Source organism: Neopelma chrysocephalum, unplaced genomic scaffold, assembly GCF_003984885.1.
Source record: "Neopelma chrysocephalum unplaced genomic scaffold, ASM398488v2 Primary Assembly neopelma1_69, whole genome shotgun sequence".
In the NCBI taxonomy this organism is placed as follows: Eukaryota; Metazoa; Chordata; class Aves; order Passeriformes; family Pipridae; genus Neopelma; species Neopelma chrysocephalum.
Window position 1 is genome coordinate 12,143,504 of NW_020897729.1, and position 10,196 is coordinate 12,153,699.

Genomic DNA, 10,196 nt, shown 5'->3' on the forward strand with positions numbered 1-10,196 from the left:
CCGCCTGACGGCGCTCGGCCGCAGGCGCCGCTCCGAGGCAGCCCATTGGCCTCTCGGGCTGTCACTCAGCCAAGGAGGGGCGGGGCGTGGCTCCACGTTAGACCCGCCCGCCGGGGGAGGGCGGTGCCGCTCCCGCCCCGCCGCCAGGGGGCGCGCGGCGCCGGGCGGGGCCACAGCGGCGTCTGAGGGGGACCCGGCCCCGGGGCCCCGCCGTGCCGGGGGGAGCCGTGCCGGGACCCTGCTGTGCCGCGACGGAACTGCCGCAGCCTGCGGTAGGAGACAGTGAGGGGCATGTGTGCGTGCAGTTCCTACGGCTGGGGGATGTCTTGTCCTAAACAGCAACGCCGAACTCGGCCGAGAAAGGAGACAGAATTAATCTGAGCGTACGGACCCCCACCGGCCTCTCGGGAGCTTGTACCTATTTCCCAGCCGTAACATTGCGAACACTTCCCGTAGATGTATCTATGGCAATTTATAAGCTTATAAATTGAAAAAATGATGCTGGAGTATGTCTATTGGCAGGCACAGCATTTCACCTGGGCCCGTGACTGTCGGCCGCGTGGAAAAGCACAGCGTTGTCTGAGGAAAAGCCAGTGTCTCCATCTGGTAACAAAATGCAGTAACGTGTTTCTCCACTCGCTATTCTGTTGTAAAACGAACCCTTCAAAAGTTGACCAGCCTTTCTGTTTAATAAAGTGAGCTATTTCTTAAAGGAAAGAAGAGTTACGAGAAGATGTTATGCATCATTTTAGTAACTTACCACCCTGTTTTTGTTTTTTCTTTATTTAACATGGTAGGAACACGCATTTTGCTGTAGTTTCAGCACACTGGAGCAGCAGCACCAGCGTTTGGGCGACACAGCGCAGCGAGATCCCTTCGTTACCGGGGCTGTAAATGGAAATGGGCTTGAACCGCAGATCTACAGATAGCAGAACTATCTGTAGGAAGCACAGGAAACACAGAATTATAATTTTATTCTGTTGCAGCAACACGTACTTGGAGGGGGACCCGTCACCCCGGTCACCCCCAGTGGAGGCTGTCCGGCACCATCCCCGGCCGGTCCCGGGGCAGCCCCTCCTTGGGGGCGGGAGCGGCCGCGCCCCCGGGACGGCCCCGCGCAGCCGCCGCCGGAGCCCCGCCCGTGCCCGGCGGAGGCGGATCCCCGGCGTTGTTGGATCGCCGGCGGTGGTGGATCCCGGCGGTGACGGCTCCCGGCGATGCTGCTGGTGCTGTCGGCGGAGCACCGGGCGCACCTGGGCTGCTTGCCGCGGGCGGGCGGCGCAGGTCGGGGCCGCGAGGGGCGGTGGGGGCCGGGCTGGGGCTGCAGCGCGTCCTGCAGCGGGGTCTCTTCTCTCTCGTTGCAGCCGTGGGCGAGCTGGGCCGCCTGGCGTTGGAGCAGCTGCGGCGGGGAGCGGCACCGCGGGCCTGCGAGGCCGCCGCCAGTGAGAGCCGGGCCGGGACCGGGGGGTTCCGGGGCCGTGGGCAGCGGGGGGATCGGACCGTGGGGAGGGCGGGCCCGGGGGGTTCCGGGACCGTGGGGAGGGCGGGACGGGGCCGCGGCCGTAGCGGTTCCGCGGCAGGAGAGCGGGGAGGGCGGTGGGCTCCGCGCCGAAGGACCCCCGAGCCCCCGCTGCACGGCGGTGCGGGGCCGAGGGAACGGGGCCGAGGGAAGGGGGCCGGGCTGCGCTCCGTGCCCGCTGCGGGGTCCTCCTTACCGACACAAACCCTTCTCTGTACCATGCCGTAAGAAACTGGTGTGAGTCTTTCTTAGTTTTTTTGTTTTGATGGTTTGGTTTTAGGGGGTCTCTAACATGTACATTATTATTTGAAGGGCGTGAAACCCTCTTTTTTTTCTTTTCTATGCATATTTTGCAAGTTAGTGTTGGATAAGTTTGCAGTTTCGGGTCTCGTTTCTGTAGTAGTTAACGAGGAAGTAAAAGGCACTTTGTGCTTTCTTTAAAGGAAAGCTGGACATTGGCGTTGACACCATTCAGCGTGGAGTAGAGGGACTAACCTATCTTCTTACTGAGAGCTCCAAGCTTATGGTAAGGATACCTTTCTGTAAGGATTTCAGGAATGCACTCAGGAGATGTCATCTGAACACTCAGACCTCTGAAAATACTGGTGAATGGGGAAAATGTAGCTCAAAATTTTGATGACATGTATTATTTTAATTTCAGAGAAAGGTGTCTCAGACTGTTGTCTTATTGAAACACTGTTTTTTTGCGGATGACTGGAATTTGTATTCAGTGTCTGAAGCTAAACTTGACAACATTTTAATAGCGTAATTTACTCCATATAGAGAAGCATCCTTCAGGATTGAGCTCTAAATAATAAAACTCAAGCCAAGATTTTGTTGTCCAGCTACTGTACAGGACATGGGCTGGACTAACCCCCTATTCATCATTCCTTGTCTTTGTCTCATGTGGTGGGTTTGAGGGCTTTTTCAGCTCCTGCTATCAAAGTTTTGGGTGGGTGTAAGCAGATACTAAAAGAATAGTAGCTGGATAGTGACTGTTTCTGTTGTAACTTGATAAAGTAGAATATTTGAACAATGACTACATGGAGAAGGGATACAGAGACAAGCAATGCCAGATTAAACTCAGGCAAGTGTTGCTGCCAAGAGCAGGTGGGGAGGGGGTAGAAATGTTGTGGAGCCTTTCCTTAAAGCAAGGGGACTTGACTGACAGGTTGCAGGGTATTGTGGTAGAATGTGCCTGCTCACAGACTGTGTTTGCAGGGTGGTGCATTGGAGAGGTACGATGGCCTTTTCCATGGAGTCAAGAACTGCTGCCCCAGTGCTGGGCCAGGCTGCTGCAGTCAGCACAAGGACCTGGGGCAGGAGCATCGTGCCTGGTGCTGCTCACACCACATCACTGCCTGCTGTATGGAGTCTGGATATCAGTGGCACAGCAACAGCCCTGATAAATGGATTCCTGCAGTGTGTCCTGCCTCGTGACACAGCTTGGGCACTCCCCCACGCTGTGTTTTGCTCTCTGATGCAAAGGCTTTACATGTGAGGGGGTTGAATGTTCTTCTTTCAAAAACTGATCTACAACTGTCCAGAAACTCATGCAAAATCTGCAGTAATACGTCAACATCTGTAAATCCCTTAAAACCTGGATATTTGTTTTGTCCGAGGTGTAGAATTGTACTTGGACATTCCTGCAGGACAATAACTGCACCATATCATGTGTGATGTTTAGTTACGGTTTTATTTGGTTTTTGACAAATAATGATGATTACACAGTTCCATATTAAGGCCTAAATTGTTATTTCTAGATTTCTGAGATTGACTTTCAAGATTCCATTCATGTTCTGGGATTCTCAGATGAATTGAACAAATCCTTGCTCCAGCTGTACCTTGACAACAGGAAGGAGATCAGGAGCATTCTTGGAGAGCTGGCACCAAGGCTGCCCAGCTACCACAATCTGGAGTGGAGACTGGATGTGCAGGTGATTTCCCTGATGCTTTTAGTATTCCATATTTTACTTCACGTTTTTTTAACATCATAAAAAACTTATAAACACTGTAAAAGTAATTGAGGTAGCAGTACTTCACATATTTAAACCTGACATGACTTTGTTAATGCCTCACAGCCAACCAGTTGTAAGATGAACAGGATATGCAATGATGCAAAGTACTTGTTGTCTGATGAAAACTGGCTTCATTGGTGTTTTAAAAGTGTTAGCATATACTAAATATATTTGGTCTTGATTATCACCTAATTTTCAGAAATATTATGAAAGCATTGATTAAAGTGGATTAGTATTCTGTAATGATGAAACTCAGTAATAGCTTGTGTGTATCTTTAATGTGGATAAAAAGGGTTTCTGAAGAGTCCTCCAAGCAGATCCTGCAAACCTGGTGGGAACTGTAGGTACAAACATCAATAACCATTGTTTGTTTCCCTGTTCCCATCTCACCAAAGCTTGCAAGCAGAAGTTTGAGACAACAGATCAAGCCTGCTGTGACCATGAAGCTATATCTTAACCAGAATGAAGATCAAACTGCCCAGGTGTTGCAAACTGACCCTGCTACCCTTCTCCACCTGATCCAGCAACTGGAGCAGGCACTGGGGGAGATGAAGACGAACCACTGCAGGAGAATAGTGCGCAACATGAAATAGCCTCAATTCCTGCCTTTGTGAAACAGCTCAAAACAATGCTCACAAATACATTTGGAGGAAAAATAAACATCTGGATCAGATGAACTGCTTTCCTGTGCCAGGATCTTGAGCCAGTAATTACAGGCCAAATGTCCTCCACTGCCAGCTTGGCAAATCTGACGGATACAAGATAGGTAATTGGTACTTGCAAATGAAGGCACTCAGCATACTATGCTGAGAATTCCTTTAGCTCTAAATTACTATGGATCTGCTTGAGCTTTCCTACCTTTGGTAGAACTGTCTCAATATTATTGAAGCTGCATATTTACTGTTACATTTATAAAGTAATTTTTTCTCTTTTGCTTCTCTTCTGAAATATTTCTTAAACCCTTATACTGGTGGGAATGATGCTTTGCAGGAAGACTTCTCCCATGTAGACTCAGGTGTGTGTAAAAGCCGATGTGGGACTGCTGCCCTTTTCCTCCAGAGGACTGGGTCAGTGGGAGCTGATGTGACGCTGCTGCTCTGCCCTTCTCACCTATAATTGAGCTAACACTCCTGTTATCAGAGCCTGATGTGACACTGCTCCTCTGCCCTTCTCACCTATAACTGAGCTAACACTCCTGTTAGCAGAGCCTGCTGTGACCCCACGGGACAGCTGAGGCTTTCTGCAGCCAGCCCAGTGGCCTGCACTGGGTTGGCAAACTGGTTATATGTGAAGGTGGTCTGAAAACTTGCAAAAGCGGAGCTGTGGGTGAGGAGGCAGGCTAAGAATAGTGTTAACTCTGCTAACTCTGGTCTCTGTGCCCTGATGCCATGGTTTGTGTTCCCCTGTTCGGATAGTGCTCATAAAGGTAAGACCAGCTATTGCAACCAAAATTATGCTTTTCCATTGTTAAGAAAATGTCTAATAAAGATGATGTCAAAAGTCACTTTTCAGTTGTATTCTAATGCAGTATTTTGCAGCTTTTGTGAGTAAGATTAAATGGTTTTAGTAATCCATGCTTTAGTGTCACTGCTGAGGGTGCTGGCAACCTACGTGTGTCACATCCTGAAGCATGTGCTAGCTTGAGAGGGAAAGGGTTTCCCTTGGGGATCCTGAGTAAAATGGACAGTTGAAGGCAGATGTTGAGGATGGAAAATGAAACACCTGTTTCCCTTTACAAAAAAATGACCTCAATTGAGGATGGTCAAAGTTAAACTTTGAAGCTGGGTGAAACTGAGAGAAACTCAAACTCTGACAGTGATCCACAAACAGACAAGAGAGAGGGAGGGAGAAAGATTCTTTACACCAAGTGTGTTGCTTTTGAATTTTTACCTTTCAGTTTGTTCTGGGGGAAGAACTGAGCCTGGAAAAGCAGCTGCTTGGCAGCAGGATTTGGGCTTCATTATTGGAAAGGCAGATTTGCCTTTAGGTGAGGTTGGAACTGGTCTAACTACAGCTCTGCAAGTTCTCCCTTTCCTTGTTTTCACAGCACCTGTGACAGCTGCCCAGGGCTTGGCACCTGCAGTGCACGGGCGAGTGTGACCATGCAGTGCTGCCCACACCTCGGAGGGCAGCTGAGGCTGGGCAGGGAAAAGGCATCTGCATCAGTAACCCAGGGATACTGGTAAAATAAGAATTCACTTTTGCATCTGGTTTTTTAGATTTTTCAATCTGGATTTTTTCAGTTTTCTTGTAAACTCCCAAGTGAAAGGTGGCATATAAAGCTATATTTAATATATCTTCTCTAATGAATTTGCACTTGCTTTATAGAAACAGGATATGGAGACTACCAAATCTGATTATAATTAAACTACTAGCTTTGTTTCCTGGCAAAATCCACATCAGGAAACCCTCTCCATGTACTGCAGTTTATTGACACAGAAGGAAACTGTATCTTTCTGCAAGTTAAATGAGTTATGCTAAAAAAGCATGTTTTGTGCTGGTGTGATTCTCAGCACTGCCCTGTGCTGCCCTCCTGCCCTAAGGCAGCAGAGCTGAGCCAGGCTGCTTTTGCTCTGCAGCCACTCCCTGTTTCAGCTCTGTTGGCCAGGTCACTATTCTGGGCTGTTGGCAGTGTGCACACAGGGACTCAGGCTGACAGAGCTACTCCAGAACAACTCAGGCCAATAAGATCACACTGGATTATAATAATTTCTGTATTTCTTTTTGTAATTCTGGACTTCAACTCTGAAGCAGCAGATCAGGTCCCACTTTATCTTACATGACTGTTTTGGGACTTACTAATCCCACTGAATTTGGCCAAAAATCATCTTCCAAATCTGCCTCGAGTAACTGAAAGTCTGAAAAACTGGCAGATTTTCTGTCCTTTAAACATTACCACCATTTCCACAAACGAGAATTTGTTTCCTAATTCATTTATGTGCCAAGTCAGCTATATTAGCAAACCTCATTGTCAGCAGCAGTTTGAGATGCCTGAGACAAACCAGTGATGGGCTGTCTCTGTATTTGTTCCCCTGACTCTTGGGAGGGGGCACACTGAGTTCAGTAAAGAGGCTGAAACAAGCAGTTGGAGCACGGGGACTTCTGATGTGGCTTCAGCTGTTTGCAAACTCCACAGAGCAGCTTTCCTGGGATCCCACTGCAGAGCCTGTCACCTGCCTTTGCTGGGGAGGAGCAGTGTCTGCACGTCCCCTTCTGCTGCCTCTGCTCTAAGCACAGTCTCTGAGACTCAAACACTGCTGCAATTTTTTGGTTACAGCAGCTGTTTCCAAAATGAATGTCTGAGCAGTCATCTACAGAGATGTGCACACAGCTTGCTTGCCAGCAAAATTACATCAACTTATAAAACAACATGAACTGAGCTGACAGAATGGGGTTTTTTGCTAGCAGCCTGCCCACATCAGAGGTTTTGCTGTCTGAGGAGGTATATGCTTACACAGCTGCTTTGAGGAAACTCCTAATAGACACCAGGTCTTTGTATTAAACCACAGCACAGTTGCCTACATAGGACATGCTTTGCATGCATCCTGAGAAGCCAGCCACAGTCTCCAAGCTGCCAGTCACCTGAGGAACAAACAGCTGGGAAATGCACACAGACAAAAAGAAGCACTGACCCCTTTATTAACAAACACACTATATTTACTGAAGTATACTTTTGCAGAAGTCTCTTGAAAAATAGATTAATACAGGACTACTAGCAAGAGCAGAATACACAAAAAAGTTTATCAAACAATAGCCTGTTGCCTTAAGAACAAATAAAAATTATTTGCATGACAAATTGTATGTTTTTAGAGTGTAAGTATGTGTGTGCTGCACATATATAACTTTTTATAGTGAAACTCCATGAAACATGTTTACTGTTCCGTTGTGTTCCTTCTTCTCCATTATTTAGTTTGAAGGAACACAAGTCTTCTGTACCCATGTGGCTCTTCAGCTGACACACAGGGAGCACCCAGCAGTAGTTACTGCCCACCCAGAGTCTCCTTGCACAGAACAACCTCAAAGCAGGGGCAGAGCCCAGGCTGTGCTGTGTCCCTGTGCCTGGGTTACCCAAAAGCACAAGGCTTGCCCAGGGACCCTGAATGTTTTCTTTTCTAACAGATGTCACACATGCAGCTTCACCTATGTGGGCTTTCTCAGAAAAATTAATTTATGTAGGGCTTCGACACAGAGCAGCGATGGATCTGGATTAAAAATTACAACACGTGGTATTGTTTCTTTTAACTCATTAGATGCTCATCATCTAAGGGTACATTTAAAAGTGCACTTATTTCTTCTGAGCTATTTGCTTGGGTTTCCACTGAAGTACAGATTGAACTTGCTGCTAGAAAATCCACAACAAGTAGGGTATACTCAAAGTACTGGACTTCAGTAAATCCTTCAGTTGAACAAAAAAACTCTGTACTACTCAAAAACATTTGAACAGCACATTAAATTGAGAAAAATAATGTTATTGTCTTACTTTTTTACAACATAGGATCTTGTAACAAGAATAAAAAAGTAACGATAAGGAGCTTTTTATGTCACATTAGTGGTTTGGTTCCTATATCACTTAATACAATCCCACTGTGATGGAAGTGTCCTTGTCTTTTATGGACTTGAACATATTGAATCATTTGTTCTAAAAGCTGGTGGTCATATCCTATTTTTGTGTCCAAAGAAGGAAGCTAGTATTTCTAAATAATAATAGCAACAATATGAGAATTTATTCTTACAGTTTTAATCACTTTCAGATTTGTGGAGAAAAGTGCTTTAGCCTACACCAAGTGGTACAATAGCAGATAATTGTATTATTCAGTAAAAACTGCAGCTGAAATACATCTCACTGAAGACAGTTCTAGCTGTAATAAATGCTGCTTAGGTTTAGAACAAATGTGCATGTACTCCCAGGATGCCACACTCTCTTATGAAAGTGGTCTAATTAACACAGACGAGATGGCTTCATGAATGAGACTGTCAGAGCCTTCCCTTGAACGGGCTTCTCACCTGGAAAGGACTGAACAGGTAGAGGGGTGTGGGGTGTCTTTACTCAGGGATACAGAGGCCTGGAGGAAGCAAAAAAAAACCCTTTTAAAGGCTGTATGAAAAATCACTCACGTTCAGATTATTATCTGTGCAATAACCACATGCACACACAATCTCATATCCAAAGGTTTTAAATCAGGAAACTGCAGGAAAGAGAAAAAAGATATGTAATGTCTGCCTAGCCCTGGAGAGTGGGTGCTGTGATGAGCACAGCTCTCTGAGCTTGTTGCAGCAAGGAACACAGTAAGGAAGCAGCAGAAGAATGGTACAAAAGATAACATGGAAAATTCTTCGGGAAGGGAAGCATAAAAAAGTCTCAGGAGTACTGGGTTTCCTGATCAGAAATGCAGCATATATGGGGGAAAATAACAAAAAAAGAACACAAAACAAAGAACAGCAAAGGAAACCCCAAGGAGATCTGCTGAGCCAATGGAAACATGGACAGGAAATGTGAGGAAAAGTAAACGAAAGGGAATATTTGTTGAAGCAAGGCAATCAGGAAGCGCACAGGATCTGTTCCACAGAGCTAGCTGATCCTGATCCAAGCTCGGGTACAGGCTTAAACCACCACTCTCAGAATCTGCATTACCAGTATTACATGTAACGCTGATTAAGAGACAAATGTGGTTTAAGTCAGGCTCAAGTCCTCTGCTGGAGAAGCCAAAAGCAGTTCAGAAAAGTTCATGCTTCTTTGTAAGAAATAAGTATGTTCAGGAAAAAAGTTACCTAAGATTTTTCTAGTGTAGATTCTGATTTGTGAGGAGGATGTATTCTTATCGATCAGCATAGCCTGGAGTCTGTCCAAAATGCAGAAATAAAATGACAAAATGCATTACTTAAATTAATGTGTTTGTGTAGCCAACGTGTTGTATCTCTATATCTCTACAGTGTCATAAAAACACTGTATGCTTCCTTCTGTAAAAACCAACAGTGAAGTTGGAAAGCGAACAACATTGTTCTTTATTGACACAGCTACTGAATTTAAGCTGGTCATACCACCATTCAAAAGTTGTTCCAAGTGCACCAGAAAATGAGACAAGATTTAAAAAAAATTATATGTATTAATTGTAGAAAACCTCAGCAATGCATTTTGATGACAGCTCTAGTTTCTAGCATAGACTAAACCAAGGACAAGTGACTGTGAACAGGCAATCAGCAGAGATCCACAAAGCATCACGTCTGCATTTGAAACAGCCCCTATGGAGAGGGAAATAGAAAATACATGATACAGCTTTGCACTGGACTCGTACCTGCCAGCAAAGGGCCAAACCTTACCTAAACTACAGCGACGTGGTCACAGCCCATGTCACTACGAATGCTTCATTCCTCACTCTCATCACCACAGCATCACTAAATCATGTCACTAAGCTCGTATGCAAACTAAGTTATGCATCATTGTTCTTCCAGAAATTAGCACAGCCTCTGAACTTCCCGAACGATGGTTTTGGAGCAAAGCTCACTGGCTTGGCAGAGACAAAGCGCTGCGAGGCTCCCCAGGCCCCGCGGTGCGGGACAGGCCGGGCCGGGGCGGGGCAGCCGCTCCCCGCGGCCCCTCGGCGGCGGGACGGGACGGGACGGGACGGGACGGGGTGCGGCGAGCAGGGAGGGGAGCAGGG

The 10,196-nt window shown here is 46.6% G+C and overlaps 1 protein-coding gene across 2 annotated transcripts; it reads left to right on the plus strand.

Moving 5' to 3' along the window:
* Positions 1–1,174: 1,174 nt before the first annotated feature.
* COMMD2 (COMM domain containing 2) lies at positions 1,175–4,673 on the plus strand. Of its 2 annotated transcripts, XM_027685670.1 has the most exons (5): positions 1,195–1,284; positions 1,365–1,442; positions 1,963–2,045; positions 3,283–3,456; positions 3,933–4,673. In XM_027685670.1, the coding sequence occupies exons 1-5, from the start codon at positions 1,218–1,220 to the stop codon at positions 4,128–4,130; spliced, it is 600 nt and encodes a 199-aa protein (XP_027541471.1). In that variant the 5' UTR covers positions 1,195–1,217; the 3' UTR covers positions 4,131–4,673. The 2 variants fall into 2 exon arrangements, with proteins under 2 accessions (XP_027541472.1, XP_027541471.1); XM_027685671.1 differs by lacking the exon at positions 1,365–1,442 and having other exon boundaries at positions 1,175–1,284.
* The last annotated feature ends 5,523 nt before the right edge of the window (positions 4,674–10,196 follow it).